A 23,702-nucleotide genomic window follows, 5' to 3' on the forward strand; every position below is an offset into this window, starting at 1 on the left:
AGAATTCTCAGAATGATATAGAAAGCAGAAATCAGCACAACAGTCAGTAAATTTAAGTAACAGCAGATAGGGAATCGTGATGATAGAATAAGAGGTATAATAAATACTCAAAGGCAACACACAAATATTAGACAAAATTATTTTCTTTGTATCTGAGTAACTATCTTGTGTACTTCAAACTTCTCTTGCTGGTTTTATTGAAAATGACAGATCGAGGCAGAATAGTTTAGCTTATGAAATAGAGGAAATCAATTGAGAATCTTATTGTGAGTTATCAGAACTAGAATGTGTGTGTGCGTATGTGTGTATGTTAGTGTGGGATCGTGTTTTGGCAAAAGTGGGTTAGAGATAGGGGAGGTAGAACGAAAAAGAATAATAAGTCAGAAAACAAAACTCCTTGAATAGATGAGGAGTAAAAAAGAAAAGGAAATCTTTTTTCTACAGGACATTGAATTATTCAAGCAGTCCAATGAATCCCATTTGCTCTCAAATTAACTTTATGTCCCAGCATTTAGAGTGGCTGCTATATTCATTTGACAGTTATTGGGAATAATTCCACATTTTCCTTACTAAACTTGTTTGAAATGTCACATTGCTTGAGAACTCCTGCAGCCTTGTCAGATTGTGTTAATTTTCCTCATTTTTCTTTCTTGTTTTTTTAAGTTTTTATTTATCTATTTAAGTAATCTTTACACCCAAGTGGGGCTCGAACTCATGATCCCAAGATCAAGAGTCGTATGTTCCAACTACTGAGCCAGGCAGTGCCCCAATTTTCCTCATTGTTCTAGTGAATACTTTAAACTGTTGACCCAGCTCATGAATACAGCACCCCTTTACTTCCTTCTCTGAAAAGTGATTGGTTAAAAGATACCAATCTCTTAGCTACACAGGAAGTGAAGAAGCTTCATGCAGATGTAAAATCAATGTATTTTTTTCTTTTTTTTAATTCTTCTTATTGACATTATGCAACACTTATTTCAGGTGAAGTTCATCCATTAACTTGGTTTTAATTTATATTGCCACTGAATATTCCCTAATATTATTTACAGAATACACTTTGATAGTAATGTTTTAACTGTCCCAGGAACAGAGAGCCAGAAAATGAGAAATTAAAGGCAGTTTGGTATGTGTGTTAAAATACAGGAATACAGGCTAAGGAATTTAATCTGGATTCATATCCCAGCTCCATTGTTATTAGCTATCTGACCTCAGCCAGTTAAATAATCCAAGACTCGGTTTCTCTGTCTGTAAGTGAGGATAATAATACCAGAAAGAATAGAGGAGAATTTTTTAAGTTTATTTATTTTGAGAGAGAGAGGGAGAGAGAGAATCCCAAGCAGGCTCCACACTGACAGCGGGAGCTCAATCTCACAAACTGTGAGATCATGACCTGAGCCAAAACCAAGAGTAGAATGTTTAACTGACTGAGCTACCCAGGTGCTCTGAATAGAGGAGAATTAATATTCAAAATGATTAATGACTGAGTGTTGTCTGGACTTGATTAAAGAATAGCATAACAAATCCAAGCATAAAAATATAATTAAATCCAAATGTAGACAAATATTGAGAAACTGCAGACCAAAACACCAAAGACACAGAGATCATTTTAAAAGCAGCAGAATGAAAATAGAGGAGACTTACCAAGAAATAAAATTAGTGTGACAGCTAACTTTTCAATTGCAACAGTAGAAGGTATAAGACAGTGAAATAATATTTTAACATGTTGAAAGATATCAATTTTCAACCTGGGATTGAAAAAGAAACTTTCTTTCAGAAAACACTGAGTAAGGGATTTCTGAACATTGTACAGGATTGCAGAGGTGAGATCTGAGACACAAAACAAAACAATAATAATAATAATAATGGAAAAACACAACAAATAAATAAGGATATAGAAAACTAATGTTTAATCATAATAATAATCATAATAATAATGGAAAAACACAACAAATAAATAAGGATATAGAACAATAATAATGTTTAATCTATGAGTTAAAAATAGGTGCGCCTGGGTGGCTCTGTCGGTTAAGCATCCGACTTCGGCTCAGGTCATGGTCTTGTGGTTTGTCAGTTTGAGCCCTGCATCGGGCTCTGTGCTGACAGCTCAGAGGCTGGAGCCTGTTTCAGATTCTGTGTCTCCCTCTCTCTGCCCCTCCCCCCACTCACACTCTGTCTCTGTCTCTCTCAAAAATAAATAAAATTAAAAAAAAAATTTTGGTTAATAATTTGACAGAGGGGAGCCTGGGTGGCTCAGTTGGTTAAGTGTCCAGCTCTTGGTTTTGGCTCAGGTCATGATCTCATGGATTGTGGGTTCAAGCCCTGCCTCAGGCTCCGTGCTGTCAGTGCAGAGCCTGCTTGGATTCTCTCTCTCCCTCTCTCTCTGGCCCTCCCCAGCTTGTACTCTCTCTTGCTCTCTTTCAAAATAAATAAATAAATAAACTTAAAAAAAATAATATGGCAGGGGTCCCTTGGTGGCTCAGTGGGTTAAGTGGCCAACTTCAGCTCAGGTCATGATCTCACAGTTTGTGAGTTCGAGCCCCACTTCAGGCTATGTGCTGACAGCTCAGAGCCTGGAGCCTACTTCGGATTCTATGTCTCCCTCTCTCTCTGACCCTCCCCACTCACACTCTGTCTCTTTCTCTCTCTCAAAAATAAATAAACATTAAAATTTTTTTTAATTAAAAAAATAATATGACAGAGCTAAAATAATGGAGCCCAATTGTATATAAAGTAGAAAGGTGATCAGTTAAAGCTTTCTAAATTCTCTGTATTATGCAAGAGGATGAATGTATTACCTAATTAGACTTTCTTAAATATACATGTGAAAATGTGAAGGATAATCATTAAGAGTCTAGAAGTATTGTGCCTATAGTGAAACAATTACAAGGAAGTAAATGGAATAGAAAGAAATACACAATTCAGAACAAAAATTAGAAAGAATAAAATGTATATAATAAGATGGCAGAAATAAATTAAAACAACATAAATTGTCTCCTGGCTGGGGACAAGAGCATGTGACTCTTGATCTCAGGGTTGTGAGTTCAGGCTCCATGTTGGGTGTAGAGATTACTTTAAAAATAAAAAGTAGGAAAAAAAAAAGAAAGAAAGAAATTAAAACATATGAGTAATTGCAGTCAATATTAAGGGAATAAGTTCTCAGACTATAAAAAAGAAACCATCTTGCAATGTATTTTTCACAAGAGACAACAGAAAAAGGTTGAACTCAGAGTTGGAAAAAGTTATATTGAGTAAATAGAAACCCAAAGAAATGTAGTATAGCTATACTAATATTTATGAAAACAGATTTTTGAGGCAAAATAAAGGACACCATTATATCAAGATAAAAGATTAAATTCACTAGAAGGATGTAACAACTCTAAATAGGAGACATTAACAACTACATCATTATAGTGAAAATATTTAATACACAATTCAGTAATAAATTGTGCAAAAATAATAAGAATATAAGAGATTTTCACTACATATTGAACAAGTTTGATCTAAAGAACATGTAGATATTTATGAATGAGAGTATACACATTCCTTTAAACATATATGGAAAATTTACAAATATTGACTGTACGTTTTTTAGGTGATACGGCACACTACAACAGATTTCAAAGGAGTAATGTCATAAAGACTACATTTGTTAAACATAATATAATTGAATTGGAAAGAGAAAACAAAAAGATAATTTAATAAGACCCAATATATTTAAAAGTTAAAAACATAATTCTGAAAGAATTCCTATGTCAAAAGAGAAATAAAAATTAAAACTTACATTACTTAGAACTGAATCATAATAAAAGTACTGCATGGCAAATTTTGAGCTATCAGTATAGTGAAGTTTAGAAGGAAATACATGGGGAGCCTGGGTGGTTCAGCCGGTTAAGCATCTGACTTCAGCTCAGGTCACGAACTCAAAGTTTGTGGTTCAAGCCCCATGTGGGGCTCTGTGCAGACAGCTTGCAACCTGTTTCCAATTCTGTGTCTCCCTCTCTCTCTGCCCCTCCCCCACTCGTACTCTGTCTCTCTCTGCCTCTCAAAAATAAATAAAAATGTTTAGAAAAAAATTTTTTAAATAAAAATAAAAAAAGAAAATAGAAAAGCAAACATGAAAGAGCTAATCATCCAAGAAGTCAGAAATATAACAAAGACTAACCCAATGGTGTCGAAGAAAGGTATTAATAACAGTAGTAAGGATTAATGAAAGAGAACACCAAAGAATCACTCTATTTGAATAAAATCCAGTCATGAAAACAAGCATATTGATGAAGTTTGTGCAGATAATTATAAAAACCAATATTGATCATATTCACTCATTCTATTACCTAGGCTTTAGAATCTATAGGGCATTTTTACATGTTGGCAAAGATATGGAGCAAGAATTCTTATACACTGCTAGAGAGTATGCATGGAAGTGAAAACAATTTTTAAAATAATTTGGAGTTGTATCATCAAACTGAATATTTGATATCCTTCTACTCCTAAGTATACACTAACAACAATGTTTCATAATTACGCCAAAATGAGTTTACAAAAATGTGAATAATCCCCTGGTTTATGATAAGCAAAAAAGAGAAACAGCTCAAATGACATTTGAGTGGAAAATGGATACATAAATTATATTATGTATTTAATTCAACCAGCATGACACCTGTTTCTTTCCTTAATGTAACTTTAAAAATTACATGTTTACTTTATTCATTGAAAAACTAATATGTATTCATTAAAGCATAGCTGGAAAAACACAGAAACCAGATCACTCATAGTCGCATAACACAAACAATCATTGCTAACATGGATTCCTTCAGTTGTTTAACAACATAGGTTCCCTGGCTTTAAACATGGTTGAATTACATTTTTGTTTCTAATTTTTACCTCGGTTTTTTATTTTCAGAACCTCATATCATATTTTTTCCATGCTACTATACAGTTTTTGTTTTCTTATCTATTCTTTGGAATTATACTTTTAAAGGACAGTTATTGTTCTCTAAGTAAATCTATCAATTTATTTAATAATTATCCCACAATTGGGACTGTCGGGTTTTGCAAATTTTTATGATAATTTTTCATAAATATATTTTTAGGCATATATTTGTTTCTTTTTTTTTTTTAATTTAGATTCAAGTTAGTTAACATATAGTGTAGTATTGGTTTCGAGAGTAGAATTTATGATTCATCAGTCACATATAACATCCAGTGCTCATTCCAACAAGTGTCCTTGTAATGACCATCACCCATTTAGCCCATGCCCCCACCCAGCACCCTGACAGAAGCCCTCAGTTTGTTCTCCGTATTTAAGAGTCTTTTATGATTTGCCTCCCTCTCGGTTTTTACCTTATTTTATTTTTTCTTCCCTTCCCCTATGTTCATCTATTTTGTTCCTTAAATTCCACAAAAGAGTAAAATCATAGGATATTTGTCTTTCTCTGACTGACTTATTTCGCTTAGCACAATACACTCTGGTTCCATCCACTGCATAAATTTGTTTCTGGGCTTAGAAGGAATGTTTGGGTAGATTTTCATAAGTGGGTCCTGGGTCAATGTTACCTATTGAAAGGATTATACCAATTTATCTTCTACATTACCCATTTCACTAATGTTGGCATTGGGATGGCAAGTGGGACCATTCTGTTATAAAACATAAAATTACAGTTTTGATGTTACTTCTAGTCTGTGTGAATGATACCACCCTCCCTCCAGTTGTGCAAGTCTGGAATCCCGCTCATCCCCTGTGCATAACCCAATAACACATCTTACTCCTTTCACCTTCTACATATTTCTCAAATCTCTCTGCTTCTTTCTGCTTCTTTTATTTTTTTCCACAAACAACCCCCTTGTCTCTTCTGATCCATGTTCAATTGCACAATCATCTTTTAAAAACTTTTATTTTATTATGAGATATAAAAATAATAGTGGAAAGCAAAGTATAATATAAACTCTGTGTGCTTACCGACCAGTTCTATCAAATTCTTTCATTTTTACCAGTGTTGTGTCAGATGTTTTTAATGACACATTGCAGAAATGACGGAAGCCCTATGCACCTCTACCTGCCCCCATTCCCTCCTCGTCTTCCACGTTATCCTGAATTTTCTACATTTCATTCCTGGGCTTCTTGTAAACCTTTTAAATATGGCTTTATCCATCAATTTTTACAGAGCATCGTTTTGCATATTTTCAAACTAAAGAGAAAAGAGATTACTAGATGTGTGGGCCATCTGGCTGTGACATCTGTCACTCCATTGATCCCCAGGGTTGATTGGATTGATCTGGCTGGTTAGGCGTGATTCCCCTTCCTCCCTCACTGCTCCAAGTCTGTCCCTGACAAAGCTGAGCAAAGACGAGGATGACCTTCCCTGGTAGAGGAGGACCATTCGTCTGTCAAGGATAAACAGGTAGCTATGCGCCCCTACTAGAACCGTCAAACAAGCTCTCAAGATCCATTTGTAGGAGATCCTGAGTGGTCAGGTTTCCAAGACTCTAGACACATACAAATGAGGCGCTGCATGGGGCAGTTTGCCTTTTTTTTTTTTTTTTTTTTTTTTTTAGTCTTCCTTTCTTAAAAAAAAAAAAAAAGAGAGCGAGAGAAGAGATTACAGTACTTATTTGGCAAGTAGCTTTTTTGCTCAGCATTATATTTTTGAGATTTAACCATATTTGTAGTTCCAAATGTTTATATGTATACATAAATATATATATTTGTATGAAACTATATATATATATAATATATATTTCTTTGATTACTAGTGAATTTGAATATTTTTATTGGTTTATTGAGCTTTTTATTTCCTCTTCTTGAACTGCCTTTTCAGTACCTTTGCTTATTTTTATTTTTCTTAATGTTTATTTATATTTGACAGAGACAGAGTGCAAGTGGGGGAGGGGCAGAGAGAGAGGGAGACACAGACTCTGAAACAGGCTCCAGGCTCGAAGCTGTCAGCACAGAGCCCAACATGGGACTCGAATTCCAGATGGCGAGATCATGACCAAAGCCGAAGTCAGACGCTTAACCAACTGAGCCACCCAGGTGCCCCAACTCTGTCTATTTTTATTGGGTTAATATCAATTTGTCTGGATTTGTAGGTAGCTAAGTCATTCATCCTTGACGTTTAAAATTCTAATGTTAAATGGTGATTTTCTTCTCTTCCCAGACAACGTAAGAAACTTAGAACATTTAAACTCCTGATATACATGCAGTTGTGCAGTGTTTTAAAATTTCATATGGGGCATCTGGGTGGCTCAGTTGGTTAAGCATCCTACTCTTGATTTTGGCTCAGGTCATGATCTCACAGTTTGTGAGTTTGAGCCCCGCATTGGGCTCTATGTTGACAGTGTGGAGCCTGCTTGGGATTCTCTCTCTGCCCCTACCCCACTTGCTCTCTTTTTCAAAATAAGTAAAAAAAAATTTTTTTAATTAAAAAAAATTCATATATATGTTAAACCCTGCAGAACATTGTTTTTATTATATTATACAGTCAATATTTATTGTGCTTTACCACTCTTACTCATCATTTACTTTTCATTCCATTCTACATTTCTGACCTGCCGTCTTGATTCATTTTCTTTTTTCCTGAATCACATCCTTTCCTATTTCCTGAAAATTCGACGGTCAGCACTCACAAGCCAGTACAGGCTAGCTCCAGTACTCCACTGGTTTCATTATTATGTTTTCTGAAGTTCCATGATATGGATCCCTGGGATCAATATTGATTGATAAAGTATTATACACACACTTACTACATCATTGAATTTTATTTGTCTTCCTTTTGCTTAGAACTTTTGCACTGATAGTAACAATTTTGCATGATTTTATTTCCTAAGAGTATGCTGTTGGGTTTTCATATCAAGGTTATAGCTATACAGGTCTTTTAGGGTCTAGAGATTTCATCCCTTTTCCTATTGTCTTTATTGCTAATTTCCAATTTGCTAATTTTGGTTATTTTTGATGGATAGAAGTTTTAATTTTTGAAGCCAAATATATTCATCTTTTTCCTTACAATTAATTTCTTTCACATCTAAATTTTTAAAATTGCAAAAGTTAATGGAATAGTCATTTAAATTTGTTTCTAGTTTTTCTTGGCTTAAAAATATTTGGTATAAAAAGTTTGGTATTTTAATTTCCATGGAATTAATTTTGATGTATGAGGTGAAAAAAAAATGTATAATTTGAAATTTTCAAGTTCCTAATCAGAACCTTTAAAAAAAGTGATAAAAATTCTTGGATTTTTTTTTTTTAATTTTAAGGATGAACTTTTAAAAATGCACTAAAAACTGGGGCTGCTGGATGGCTCAGTCATTTGAGCTTCTGACCTTTTTCTTTTTAATTTTTTTTATGTTTATTTTTGAGAGACAGAAAGACAGAGTGTGAGTGGGGGAGGGTCAGAGAGAGAGGGAGACACAGAATCCGAAGCAGGTTCCAGGCTCTGAGCTGTCAGCACAGAGCCTGAAGTGGGGCTTGAACTCCCAAACCGTGAGATCATGACCTGAGCCAAAGTCAGACACTTAACCAACTGAGTCACCCATGTGCTCCTGAGCTTCCGACTCTTGATTTAGACTCAGGTCATGATCCCAGGGTAGTGGGATCAAGCCTTTATGTGGGGCTCAGCAGCGTTGAGCCCTGAGCCTGCTTGAGATTCTCTCTCTCCCTCTGCTCTCTCCCTAGCTTGTGTACTCTCACGCTCTCAAGAAAAAAAAAAAAAAAAAAGAAAGAAATACTAAAAGCTATTTTACAAACTTTCACAATAAAAATAATTATTTTTATACTTAAATATTCTTTAAGGTTTGAAATTTACTGATTATAACTTTTTATAGATGAGCAATAAAATAAAATTTACAGGGTTTTAAACATAGAATATGTATTTGACTGGAATTAGTAAATGTAGAATGTAGATAATTCCTGGGTTAGTTATGACAATACTACATAGGATGTGTTTGACTTACTAATTTTTCCCATATGATTTACTTCATCAACTTATTCCAGGACAGTTCTCTAGAGAAATAGATTTCCCCTTACTTGTGTGGAGGACTGACTACCAAAAAACAAGAACTTCTAAGAAAGATCTCATGAAAATCTTTTTCTCTGCACAATTCTATAAGTGCATTTTCCCTGCTAGCTTTCATTTAAAAGTTTAAATATTAGGTGGGATGTCTGGGTGGCTCAGTCGGTTAAGTGTCACACTTTGGCTCAGGCCATGATCTCATGGTTCGTGGGTTTGAGCCCCACAGGGTGTTGTGCACTGACAACTGGAAACCCTGAGACTGCTTTGGATCCCTCTTTCTCTGCCCCTCCCCCATTTGTGCTCTCTTTCTCTCAAAAATAAATAAACATTAAAAAAAAAGAAAGCTTAAATACTAGAATACTAAATATTAAAACATTAGAATATTTGAATAATTGAAGTTTATAGTAATTTTAAGAATTTTTCAGGGGTGCTTGGGTGGCTCAGTCAGTTAAGCGTCTGACTTCAGCTCAGGTCATGATCTCATGGTTCATGAGTTCGAGCCCCGCATCAAGTTCTGTGTTGACAGCTCAGAGCCTGGAGCCTGTTTCAGATTCTGTGTCTCCCTCTTTCTCTGCTCCCCCCCACCCCCACTCACGCTCTGTCTGTGTTTCTCTCTCTCAAAAATAAACACCAAAAAAAAAAATAATTTTTCAATTTCAAAATGATCCTTTTTTTGAGAGAGAGAGAGAGAAAGAGCTAAAAAGCATGAGTGGGGGAGAGGCAAAAAGAGAGGGGGACAGAGGATCTGAATTGGGCTCTGCAGTGACTGTAGCAAGCCCCATGCAGGGCTTGAACTCACCAACCGTGTATCATGACCTGAGCTGAACCGAAGTCGCTCAACCGACTGAGCCACCCAGGTGCTCCCAAAATAATCCTTTTTTAATGGTTATTAATGATGGGTTTATTTTTCATTCTTCCACAAGTTTGTGGGAATGTTGAGTAATATACCTTTTCACATTCAAAATTAAATTTTTTCTTTAATTTTTATAGGTTGCAAAACCAAATGTTAATTTTGTTGATTTATTCACATCCATAGCAAAGCTTTCTGATTGGGTCTTAACTGAAATAAGCATACTTACCAGGCCAGGTCCTTAAATTTGACATAAGCTGGTGTAACACAGCTTACGTCAGTAGGCTTTTATTGCCTTACAACACAGTTTTTGTGATCAATTCAGATTGTCTATCATATTTATTTAAGACCCAGTTAAGATTACCTCAGAATGTGAAAGTCACTTTGAAATTTTGGAAAATAGCTATTATGGCCACCAGGCTTTTGCTTTTTGTAGCGTTGCTTGTGATCTATCCCAGGACCATGGACAATAGATATGTGTGCTATCAAATATCACCTAGACTCTGCTCCTGCTCCTTTCACTATCCCTAAGGACCTTACCGATGACCTTTGTGATGTTTTACGTAACCTTTTTCTAATTTTTTGATGTCACCTGTAAACAATGAAGCCAAAAGTGTCTAAAACAGAATTGGGTAACACCTGGCTTTCTGTTTCTGTTTTATGAGAATGGTGTGGTAATATCCATTTATCTAGAGGTCAAACTGACAAGGGCAGCCATTGGAAACACAGCCACTAATCACAAGAGCTCTCTATTCAGCAACAAGCTGTAAAGAAATTGAACCGTTGACTAAATGGTCAAAATTCCTCCAAAGAATGAGAAAACCGAGTAGTGAGGGAATTGACTTCGTGGTAGAGGACTTTGTCCTTTCTTTCTCTCCCTTTGTGCCTCTCTCTTGGAGTTCTCTTGTTTCCATCACCCCTGCCATGTCCTGTACTCGTCTAGCCCTACTGACAACACATTCCTTTTTTTTCTTTCCTTAGTGCTACTGAAAAAGTTGAGCATTTTTGAGAGGAAACATAATAAACACTAAACAGAAAAAAAATACCAAAAGATAAACAAAAGAAACGCAAGCAGCCTGAAAAAGCCAATCTTGCAAACTATAGGTTCTGGAACCTAAGCAAACCAAATGCTAACCATGAAATGACTGGTGCAGGCCTAGGCTTTTGTCCACCATCTCTGATTCCTTGTGTCTGATTGTCTCATTCCAACCTGAAGGCCCATAAAAGCAATGTCTTCCCAATCCTCTCTGTTTTCTCTCAGGAAAAGAGTTTGGGCTAAGAACACTGTCACTCTAAGGTCGAGCGTTTCCTTCGGCAGAACCGGTATGGATTGGTTTCACCTCAAAAACAGAAAAAACTTCCAGTACTTTCCTTATGCAGAGTTACAGAGCAAGAGCCACTTCATTTGTTCTGCCTTTTCTTCCTCTTGCCCTTTCTCTTTAGGAATAAGGTAAGACCCCTCTTAGTCTTTCCTTGGACACTGCATCTGTTTACACAGCATATTAAGAATGACTGATGGATGACATCGAAGGACAATGGAAAAAGACAAGACATTTCTATGTAAAGACATTTTTATGTAGAAATGATGGGCAAAAATCTCATCCCTGGTGAAACTCAGAGGGCATACTGATACTGTGGGCCTCGCTCTATTTCACAGGGTGATAATTTTTATTCATAATGACTGCATCTCCAAGAGATAGTTAAAACCATGGTTCTCATCTGGAGGTGACTTTGCCCTCCAGGAGAAACTTGGCATTGTCTGGAGACGGTTTTGATGGTCACCACTGACAAGTTGCCACTGACATCCAGTGTGGAAAGGGCAAGGGTTCTCCTGTACATCTTACGACACAACAAGGCATTACCAAGTAAAACATGTCAACAGGGCCGAAGTTGAGAAGCCCTGCATTAAGACCTTAAAAAACTAATACATTTTTAATGTATTTTAGAGATTGCTGTTTAAAAATGATTATATATTTCAAGGTTTTAAAGCCTAAAGGAGTAACCTTTAGTATTCATATGTGTAGAAAGTGGAGGGTACAACTAAATAATATGTCCCTTTATAGTGAAACAGAAGTAGCTTTATCTTCTAAGTCCTCTGAACATCCATGAATATTTTATGGATCCTGGGACTATGTCTAGAAATTTTGAAGGAACTTAGGAAAAGCAAAATGTGTCCAATAGGTTTTTTGTGAAGACTTTTATATAGTATAACCAATTTATTGAGGGGTATCAGGTTTTTGAGGGATAAACATGAAATATTTGTACTTTTTTTTTAATGTTTATGTTTGAGAGAGAGAGAGAGAGAGACTTGGCGAGGAGCAGAGAGAGAGGGAGACAGAGAATCTCAAGCAGGCTCCACTCTGTCAGTATAAAGCCTGATTCAAATCTCAAACCCATGAACCACCCATGAACTGTGAGATCATGACCTGAGCTGAAGTTAGACGTTCAACCTACTGAGTCACCCAGGCTCCCCATGAAATTTTGTACTTTTCTTTTTTTTTAATAAAAAAAAATTATTTAGCATTTATTCATTTTTGAGAGACAGTGTGAGCCGGGTAAGAGCAGAAAGAGGGAGACACAGAATCCGAAGCAGTCTCAGGCTCTGAGCTGTCAGCACAGAGCCCAACATGAGGCTTGAACTCATAGACCACGAGATCATGACCTGAGCCAAAATCGGGTGCTTAACCGACTGAGCCACCCAGCTGCCCCTGTACGTCTCTAATTACTTTTCCCTCAACTAGATTAGAAATGACCCCTTTACAAGCAGTGGTTCTGATTCATTAAGCTCAGTTAGTTGTGGTTGGTTGAACAGTCTTAAGTTGGTATATTATTTAGCCTTCTTCTCAGTCTCAAAGTAAACCTCTTCCCCCTTCTCTTAGCACTGCTTGGAAAACCTATCTCTCCTTCTCTCTCCTCTCTCTCTCTCTTTCTCTCTCCCTCTCTCTCTCTTTGTGTGTGTGTGTGTGTGTGTGAGAGAGAGAGAGACAGAGACAGAGACAGATACAGAGACAGAGAGAGTGGCAGAGAAAAAGCTAGTCTGATTTATTTGCCCTCCTCTCCTTCAGGTACTAGCTCCTCATTGTGGAGTGTGGGGTGGGGATTGAGAAGGACAAGATAAAACCAAATGACTCCATACTTAACTGGATGAGGCTAACAGACATTCAGACTCCCCTAGGCCCTGGTGGCCCCTAGCTGATGGCCTCAGGCTGCACTCCTCTGATTTCACTTCTTGGCTTTCTACTTCAGTGGTCCTGGCAAGACCACAGCCCACTAATCTCCAATGGCTCCCACGGCCAACTCTCTGTCTAGTGGACTTGTATAAGAGCCACATTCCAGTCCTCCTGCAGACTGGGGAGTTTGTGCAGATGGGGAGAAGGCAGTCCTGGTCCCCTCTGTGAGCAATACTTCGCCAAACTCTCTCCATTGCCTCTCTTCTGCTTGGCAGCATGATGTGGGTGATGCTAGCAGTCCTCTGGTAGGGAGAGCTCATACCTAGGCCCCGGCTCTTCCTTAGAGCAGTCCTCCTAATTTCCTAAGGGACTTTGCTGCACCACTTCCTTCCTTTGTGAAGTCTCTCTATCTCCAGCCTCCTGGAAATGATGGCTCACTAGCTGGTTCTCTCTCCCCTAAGGTCCGCACCCCACATAGGACTCAAGGGAACTCCTAGATGATTTCCTACACTACCTGAAAGGGTGGGAAATTCAAAGTCACACCCACTCGGTCCCTAACATTTCTCAAAACTATCTGGGCATCGAGTTCCCCATGGGACTGTCAAGGGCAGTCTTGTATGTTGATGAGGGTAGGGAAGGGAAAGGTAAGACAGACCCATACAGACATACCCACATCCATCAAACTTCTCTTCCCTCCCCAATCCCCCTGGAATCAGGGAAAATAAAAAAAAAGTCCTTGCTCTGTCCGCTCACATTTCTTTTACCATTTTCTGTTGAACTGGGTGGCAATTTTTTTTAATTTAAAAACTAAGAATTTAGTACCTTTCATCTTTGCTGTGGACATTTTCTAAAACACTCATTCTTAATCTTGGAAGTATATTGATATTATCGAGAAAGTTTTGAAAAAAAATAAGTACCATCAGAATATCTGGGGAGCAAGCAAGACCCACGTATCAGAAATGTTTAGGAGCCCCTTGTGTGGCGCTGATGCATAAGAAGGCTGGGAGCCATGCTCTAGAAACACAGGTGGCCACTAGGGTAGGAGGGAAAGAAGATATCAATTAAACCTCATATAGCATCCTGCCACAAAATGCAGAAGCCCAGGCACAGAGAGGCTAAGAAACTTGTAATAGCCAGTAATTTTCAGTGTAAAGATGGAGAGGAGCCCCAAAGCCCATGTTCTTCAATGTATTAGTAAGGTTCAGGAGCAAGAGTGACATACTTTATCTGTCTTTTGTTACTCCTTCTTCTTCCACTGCCCAAGGGCACGCTCAGTACCTTACATAACAAGTGACCTGGAACTGGTTTAGACAAGGACTGTTGAATACAGCTTCCCTTTGGACATTTAAGATTTCCACTGCCTCAGCAGAAAGATCAATTCTGGAGGAACAAACTAGGATTCCATCCATTTAATCAAACACCCACCCATTGTATTCCATGTGGAATAGCCAGGAGAGATGAAGAATAAGAGGGTCTAGGTGGCTGTTTTACTAAGCTTTAAGGAAATGAAGGAAATTCACCATCATAAGTGACCAGGAAAAAGAAAGAAAAATGAAAGTTTCCCTTGGCTAAAACATTATTTAGGGTCTAACACAGCATACCCCGTTAATTCTTTCATCCTTCAAGACTCAGCTGAGGCCAACATCCTCACAGAAACCTTCCTTTATCACCTCAGGGGACTGTTAGGAGAGCTTCCTCTTTGCTTTCATGCTCAACACGAATCACACTACCTCTGGCACAGCACTTACCACACTACATTGCTTTAAAAAGTACCTGTTTATCTTTCCTTCTCACCAGACCATGAACTCCCTGGGTAAGAAGGATCATGTCCTTTACTTGTATCCTTAGCCTCTATCTAGCACAGTCCCTGACACAGAGAATATGTTCAACAAATATTTCTGAATGAATAGCAATATTTTATTATTATAAACAATGAAAAAAAGACATTATGGGGGGAGTAGCTTAAAATTTTATAAATCAGAAAAATGAGTCACAACTTAGCTGAAGGTTAGATGACTCAAGCTGGAAAGTCATTAACTATTTTTAGTTCCTTTCAACAGCTAGAAGTCAACCCTAACCTGGTGTTTAATTTCCAGGGTAAAGAGGACCAGAACAACTGAATAGACTCTAAAAGTGATTTAATCAGGGATGCTGAGTAAATTCATTTAATCATTACTTTGTGCATCCATGGTAGCAATCACCAAAAGCTATGTAAAAGTCCTGTGCTTGGTGTTCTGTAGAGTAATTTTTATGTTGATGATTATGATCCAGGGACATTTTAACATAACAAAAAACACTAATTAGGCTTATACATGTGTCATGAAATCATGAGTGTACCTTTTTTCAAGCAAAAATGTAAGACCTCATTAATGTTTGTTAGTTTATACTTTGACAGTAACTTGAGTGTGGATAAAACGGAGCCTACTGGTTAGCTGCTTATTCAATAAATCTTTTTTGAGCTATGAATTTGTACAAGGCTTTTTGGTGGGAAATGGGGGGGGGGGCGGATGTTGATATAGGACACATACTTGACTCTGACAGACTTTAACATCTATTTTAAGGAAAAAAAAAACTGAAAAAAAAAATAATGGCAAACCATTCAAGACCAGATGTAAATAAACACTCGGAGATTGTGTGGATGTAAAGTGAAAGAGATTTGTAAGGGCTAAAGACCTGAAAAGGTGAACCATGAGCTGCTATTTCTTCCCTGCTGTGCTTTCTAGTCACATTGCCAGGCCAAGCTTGGAACAAAACTGTCAGTTTCTAGTCTTTTCTCTGAAAATGTGACTGCTTCATCAACCTACAGGAATGGACTATAGGTTTCAAATTACAGAATATGTACACAGTCGATGCATATTATTTGCAGACTCTATATCTGTGACTTTGCCGTGTTACTAAAATTTGTTTGTGACACGAAAATCAATGCAAGGCTTTCATGGTCATTCCAGACATGGGCAGAGCCCCCAAAAACTTGGGCCCAGCAAGCGTGCATACCTTTCCAGTTGAGGTCAAACAAGGCTAAGCTCTACCTTGTTTCAGCTCTCAGACTGTGAACAAGTGCCCTTTCACAGACTACAAATACACCATTTTTGTGCTTTCGGTGTGTGTGGGGAGGTGATTTCGCTATTTAAAATGGCCCCCATGAGGTGTTGTTTAGTTAAATAAGCTTAATAAATTTCACTCAGATATCAGTTATAGTGATGATGGCCCTGAGCTCAAAATTAATGAGTCAACAATACATAAATAAGGTATCTTTAACAGAAACACACATAAAACAAGGTTATATATTGATCGTTTGCAAAAATGTTGAGTGCAGAGCGTCACAGGATCCAAACTCCCTATTTCCACCAGGAGCTATGGTTCAGTATTGTAAATCCACCCTCCCTCCCCTCTCCCTGGGGATTGGCCCTGGGACAAGGGGCTCCAGGACCCACTCCCGCTGGGTCAGGCATTTATTTGTAGGGCCCGAGCACGCGCCCTGAGCCAGGAGTGGGCGCCGTCGGCGCGATGCGCAGAGCGGCCGGCAGGTGGCGCCCAGCGGTGGGCTCCTTCTCCTCGTGGTCCCGGCCAGGTGGACCGGACGCGGCGGAGCTAACCAGAGCGGCAGTGCGGGCGGCCGCCGGGCCCCCACCCCTTCCACGCAGCGCTCGCTACGGGCGCGCAAGGGGAAGGCGCGGGCGGCGGGGCCAGCTGCGTCCCGGGCTCGGTCACCGCTGTCTGCGTGTCTGGAAGCACCGGGAGCGTCGCGGTGCGCAGTCCGAGGTCGGCCACCATGGAGGCGCAGGCACAAGGTGAGTGGTCGCCCATCGCCCTGAGGGTCGGGTCCTGGCGCGCAGAAAGGCGCTTTCACGGTACCAGGTAACTTTGCTCTCGGACAGATCGGTTGGGTGCCATCTGCACAGGTCCGCGACTCCGCTCCTACCCGCGCCTGCGGGATCATTCCTGCTCCCCAAACTCTGGATTTACTGTGAGGCTGGGGCCAGTGAAAGAGATGCTAAATGGAGAGGTCCCTCCGCTGAAAATGCGCCCACAGAGTGATCGATTTATTTTTCCTAGCCAGTCGCCCCCCACTCCCCCAATTCTCGCGGGTGCCCGAAGGACCTGTTGTGCTGGGTCCGGAATCCGAGAGGCGTTCCCCTAGCCCTCGGGGGAGCAGGGAGGGAGCGCGCCTCCTCTCGCTTGGAGCGGTGGGCTTGCGTCCTGCCCCAACTTCGGGCTGAGGGGCGCGCGCCGGGGTGGTGGCTCCTCTGAGACCCGGGTCTCCCGGCTGTGCCAGGAGCTTGCCGCGCGGGGACTTGCCTTGTGAGGCAGGAGAGCGTTACTAACCCCGCCCGCTGATCTCGATCCGATAGATCCGCGTGTCCGAGTTGCCCGGGTCGGGGAGCGACCTCTGCCTCCCTGGGCGCGCGGGGTGCCTGGCCGCGGTCTGGCGGTCGCTCTCCCTGCCACCGGGGTCACCCGCTGAGAGGAGCCGGGGGCTGCGTCACCTAGGGCAGCCTGGTGCCTTGGGGTCACACTCGGACCAGGGGTAGAGAGCCCGTTTGGAACTGAGCGGGAATGGGAGTTCCTGGAGAAAGGAGCAAAGGAGCAGAGGTGGGCGGACTTGGAGCTCGAGGCGGGCAGGATGGACACTGACTGTGGAGTCTAATTGGGAACGACGCCAAGAAGGGATGGGGTGCAGAGTTTAGGTCTCTTCAACAGCTTTGAAAACAATCATTGCTACCTTTCTTCCACACTGCAGGAAAGTCTGTGCTGCTCATTAAAAAAGGGGTGGGGGTAGGGAGAAGGAGAGGTTCAGGACCCTATGTGCTTGCCCTAGTATGGGCGGAAGCGTTCTGGAAGAGAGCCACTTGGTGGGTGCAGGGGCCTGGAGCCACCCAACAGATTTGCTGCCAGCATTACAATTGTCTGAACAGTACGAACCATCCTGGTTTGTTCCATCGGCCAAGAGCCTGCCCATAAAGCTGCTGCTTCCAGTATTTTTCCCCCCATTATCTAAATTGGACAGGAGAATTCAACCAAGGGTGGGAGTTGTTTGTCAAATTCAAAAGCTGCGGTTGGGTTGGAGGCCTTGCTCCTGAAGTGAAGTAGGTGGGAACAACACTGGAGCTTTCCAGCGGGCCTTGCACATTAGAATTATTAGCAGTCTTAAATTCTGGCCGAGTCCAACTCTGTCAAATTGGAATCTTTGGGGCCTGGGTATGGGTGTATTTGAAAGCTTCCCATGTAATTCTGTTATTCACTGAGATTTGGAGAAAAACTACAGCAGGTAGGAAACATTCATCTGAATTCTGAAAGCTAGCTAATCTACAGGTTGGAAGCCCTGGTGTCATTGGTTTGCTTTACCTGTGAGATTTGCTGAAATATTCCAGTGCTTTCCTTTGCCAAGTACTGTGCTTGGGGAGCAAACAGACGCTTGATTTTTGCTTCATGAAATTAATAGTAGAGGAAGTGACCGACACTGTTTTGATAATTATTTGATAAATGAAATATAAAATTGCTGCCATGTTGATGATATAAAAGAGGGCCACAGAGCGCCAACCGAGAGCCTGAAAGTCTTTAGGCCTAGTAGGTGATCATCAAAATAGGGGAGATCTTTTATTGTGTCCCTGTTTCTTTTCTTTGTGCTTTACAGTTGCTGACTCACTTCCTTGCCACAGTCCCATGAGGTAGTTCTCATTCCCGTTTCTCTGGAGAGGAGACCAACAGGGCCTGTAGATTCCTCGTAGCATCAAGCAGGCTGCGAGCAGCAGTGTGTGCAGTGAGTGCCCCATTCCCACTCCAAGCCTGCTGCTTGTAGAGGAAAAATAAAACTGAAGTCCCCATTTGTCTCTCTCCCCTACCCTCTTTGCCACTCTTTCCTTCCCCTCAGGGGTGGGTAGGAAGCCCAAGTTAAAGGGCAGGGGAAGTTGCCCTGGGGAGATTTGGAAGTAGGGTGACTATCAGCTAGGAGAAGAAAAGTGAACAGATTTAAGAAATGCTCAGGAAGGAAGAAAAAAAAAAAGCAAGTGACTTGGAATGGATATGTAGGATGGTGGCATCCAGGATGACTCTAACTTCATACTTGTACAACCAGATGGATGACATTTGCCTCTTAAGTCCTCATTTCCCTAGTCCTTCCCGTTCAGGTCATTTAAGCAGCCCACCTATTAAGTTCTTTAAGGATACTTTTCATAAAATGTTTACAGTTTATGTTAATGGGAAAATCTTCTTTCCACTTGACACACGTTTCTAGCCAAATGAATTGCCTCTCAGATTTTAAGAGACTCCTATGGCTTCCTAAGTGCAAGTTTGTCATCAGCACAGTTTGTTTTAGAATTATCTAGAGTGGGGATGGCTTATCTTTTTGCCTCTTAATCTAGAAAGGAGCAAAACTGAGTGAGAGTAAGAAGACCCTGCCGGTGAGATCTTCCCTTGTGCTTTCCAGGAGACCACCAGGTGCTATCAGCATTTGTACACACAACTTAATAAATGCAGCGGCACGTTCTGGAAACTTTTACATAGGTGAAATTCTGCAAATATGTTCTTTGACTTTGTGAAACAATAGATTACTTCCAGGAAAACAAGAAGCCATTGTGAGAAATTGACAGAACCTGAAACATAGAGGTGGGATTATGCACAGAGTGATTCAGTGAGAAGAAACTGGAGAGCAGTGCGAAATGATAAGCCCCAAGGAGGCCAACACCCCAGTTACTTTCCTGGTACTAGAGAATTTTGCATTAAGAAAATTGGCATATTAGAGAGAGGCTTTGGTTAGGAATGTAGCGTTTTTGTGAAACATATGGCAGTCCTTTGAAATAAAAATTCTTGATCTTTTTAAACTACAGTTCAGTATTTCATTAATCTAAGAAATAACTTTGTTTTTGTCTTTCCTAGTGTCTGTAAGGTTAAAAAGAAAATTTTCTTTCCACTTAACATTTGTGTATATTTAGGTAGATGACTGTATTCGTTTCTGATGACTGCTGTAGCAAATCTCCCCGTTCTGAAGGCTGAAAGTCCAAAATCACTCTCACTGGACCACAATTAAAATGTCAGCAGGGCTTTACTCCCCTGGAGCCTCTAAAAATTGATTACTTGCCTCTTCCAGCTTCTGGTGGCTGCTGGCATTCTTTGGCCACATCACTGCAATCTGCCTTGGGGGGTCACATCGCCTTCTCTCCTGTTGTCGGATCTCCCTCTGTCTTTTATAGGAATGCTTGTGATTTCATTTAGAGCTCACCTGCATAATCCAGGATACTGTCCACACCCCAGGATCCTTAGGTAACCACATCTGCAAAGACTCCTTTCCCATATAAAGTAACATTTACAGGTTCCCAGGATCAGGACCTGACACTTTGGGGGGGTCATTATTCAGCCTACTACAGTAACTATTTTTTATATTCAGACACTACTCAGTAGGATTCTCAGAAATCTGTGAATGACATAAAGTAATAAACATCAGACTGATTTTACCTGTTTTCTAATTCCATTAAAGCGAAAATGTCATATATAACTTACATTATCATTATACTTGGCTCACAGGACATTTATTTATACTCCTCTTGCAGTTTATACATGTATAAAAAACACAGCAAGATTATGTAAATTAGCAAGAGATGAAAGAAAATAAATAAGGATAAGAACAGAAAATGAAGCAAGGAATGAAGCTGTAAAAAAAGGAATACAATTATATCCTCTTTCTTAATACTGCATGGAAAACAAAGTCTTGCTTTGTAAACAAAGTATGTTATTTTGTTAGAAAAGAATAAAATAATCCCTCATCTCCATGCCAAATAGCAACAGGTTAAGTCTTTTATATTGGAGGGATCAGATTACTCAAGGAAAAAAATTGTTTTATATATTTCAGAAAATATAAACCTCTAACATGGGAGGTAGGTGTTATATATTTTGATTTATGATTTTTAAAAATATTGAGTGTTCTTACTGCCTTCTAAGCTACCTCCTATAGTTTTATTTTCCCTCTAAATAAAAGTTTTAATTTTTTTTTAACATGTATTTATTGTTGAGAGACAGAGTGCGAGCACGGGAGGATCAGAGAGAGAGGGAGACACAGAAGCTGAAGCAGACTCCAGGCTCCGAGTTGTCAGCACAGAGCCTGACACTGGGCTAGAACCCACGAACTATGAGATCATGACCTGAGCTGAAGTCAGACGTTCAACCGACTGAGCTACCCAGGAACCCCTAAAAGTTTTAAAATAGGTAGTGTTGTATTCATTATTAAAGTCAGTCATTTGCAGCAAATCTTATACTTATTTTAATTAAAATTCTTATAAAATTTAATCATACAAATGATAGATATTATGGTATTAGATATTGTTTTGAATTGTCTGCCCTACTATACCTCGTTTTCTTAATTTTTTGGGTAGGCAGAATCTGAGAAGTTGCTTCAAAAAGCTCAAAAGCAAGAGCGTCCATTTCTGTGGCCTGTGACAAGACCTGGTACTTAGTGAGATACAGTAAATAATACATAAGTGCTTTGGAAAATATTGATTTATTAAATAAATATTTCAACAAGTATTTATAGATTGCTTTAGTAATAGCAAATACTCGACCAGCACTTACTACTGAGAGGCAACAGGGAATAGTGGTTAAGATTCCTTGATTTAAGAATCAAAGTGCCTGAATTTTAATTCTGTCATTGTCACTTACCATTAATATGACCCTGGACAAATTATTTGGTCTCTTTGGGCCTTGATGTTCCCATACATAAAGTGAGAATAATAATAGTACCTATATTGTAGAATTGTATTGACGATTTAAGGAGTTAATACTTGCAAAATACTTAAAACAGTTCCTGGCACATGATAAATACTATATAAATGTTTGCTGTTGCTTTTAGTAGCATATGCTAAGTACTTTGCATGCGTTATCTTCTTGAATTCTTAATAACAGTATGAGATAGACACCATTACTTTTAAGTCACCTTATAGACAGAAACTAAAGATCAGAAAAATTAGGTGTGGAAGGAGGAACTTAACTCCAGGTCTGTCTGACTCCGGATGAGCTTTGTACACACTGTCCCCACAGTATGTGCTGGTCAACATATGCCAGCGGAAGACAGAGATGAAATCGACCTGAGACATCTTTCCAGGGAGGGTAGCAAAGGAGAGTCATCCCCTTGGGTAATGCACTTAGAAGTGATGAAATTACATATTTCCATCCCAATGGGATTTTTTGAATACTAGACTGCCCATTAGAACTAATTCACAGTGAGGATGACAATAACAATAATATTTTAGTGTTTTTTTTAATGTCAGTTGCCATGTTATACACTAAAAACATTATGCTATTTAATAAATAAAGCAAAGTCATGATGAAGGTGATGTTATTTTCGTTTTACAAATGAGGATACTGAATGACAGAATAGTTACTCAACTTTCTCTCCAACTCCCACAGCTTGGATATATTGGAGCCTGGATTTGAAATCCGGAAGTTTGACTTTATGCATTGGGATTTTTAATTACGGTTCTGTACCGTCTCCTTAAATTGATATGCATACGCAATCAGTGTGCAGAGTTACATATAATAGACTTTGCTTTGTAGTCATTCAGTCAAGGCATTTTAGATGGGCAGGGATCTCACTGCCCATCCCACATCTGGGCAGGGTCTAGGTCTGAAAGAGTATGATCAGAATTCCTGAGGTCTGTAAGAATAAGCTCCATAATATGACAAGCTGGGGTGGCGGGTGGGGGGGGGGGCGGTGTGCTCAAGTATCAATAGCTTGCCGTTTTAGTTCTGTTTTCGAGATGAAGAATTCTGTCAGTTACAAGACATGTGATTCTTAGAACCAGTATAGAATTTTATTACTAGCTGCAAGGAAAAGCCAGTTCAAATGTGGAATGGTTCAAATATGTAATTACACTTGCTGTTCATCCGTATCAGTAATCTCAGGATGTTAGAATAAATAAAAGACATTAGGATCTGCATGCTCATTTCCAGAAAGTAAGACCTGTACTCTTTAGATGCTGGCTGAAAGGACTAATCTCAATGAGTGCCCAAAAGGAAAGATTTCATAGTCTCATGAATATTATAATTACTTGTTAACATGAATACCTTTTATTTATTTAGCTATCTCCCAAGCATATTAGCACAATACCTGCTTTAAGAAAAGATGGATAGTGAGAAGATTTGTCCTTAAGCTCTGTAACAATTTCAGTGTTAAAGTTTTGTGCTCTAAAACAGCAAAAAAAAGAGGGCATCCATCCACCTCCACCATCGCCCTGGCTTGCTCTCCACGTATGCAGACATTTGCTACGACTGTAGGTCTGGATTATACTCAACACTTTGAAGCCACCTCTTAAATTTCCTGAGGCAGGACGCAGTAAAGAACATACAAGGGATGGTGGCAAACTGTGGATTTTCAAGCCTGTCATTTTACCTTTTGTTGGATGTTTAAGAAAGGCAGTGTAATTTATTTAAAATATATGTATTAAAATTAAGAATCATCCGGGGCGCCTGGGTGGCGCAGTCGGTTAAGCGTCTGACTTCAGCCAGGTCACGATCTCGCGGTCCGTGGGTTCGAGCCCCACGTCTGGCTCTGGGCTGATGGCTCGGAGCCTGGAGCCTGTTTCCGATTCTGTGTCTCCCTCTCTCTGTGCCCCTCCCCCGTTCATGCTCTGTCTCTCTCTGTCCCAAAAATTAAAAAAAAAAAAAAAAAAAAAGAATCATCCTTAATGCACC

General features: G+C 39.7%; 1 protein-coding gene across 8 annotated transcripts in view; it reads left to right on the forward strand.

Annotated features, from left to right (window-relative positions):
- The first annotated feature begins 6,352 nt into the window (after positions 1-6,352).
- TPD52L1 (TPD52 like 1) overlaps positions 6,353-23,702 on the forward strand; it is a 111,768-nt gene continuing 94,418 nt past the window's right edge. For 2 of the 8 annotated variants that reach the window (XM_058735151.1, XM_058735153.1), the window contains exon 1: positions 16,577-16,813. In XM_058735151.1, coding sequence (XP_058591134.1) covers positions 16,795-16,813 — 19 coding nt within the window. In that variant the 5' untranslated portion in view covers positions 16,577-16,794. Of the gene's footprint in view, positions 6,399-16,576; positions 16,814-17,459; positions 17,616-23,702 lie in introns of those variants that run through there. The other 6 variants (XM_058735155.1, XM_058735152.1, XM_058735156.1 and 3 more) reach the window with 6 other exon arrangements.

The sequence above is a fragment of the Neofelis nebulosa genome, chromosome 6 (assembly GCF_028018385.1).
Source record: "Neofelis nebulosa isolate mNeoNeb1 chromosome 6, mNeoNeb1.pri, whole genome shotgun sequence".
Taxonomy (NCBI): Eukaryota; Metazoa; Chordata; class Mammalia; order Carnivora; family Felidae; genus Neofelis; species Neofelis nebulosa.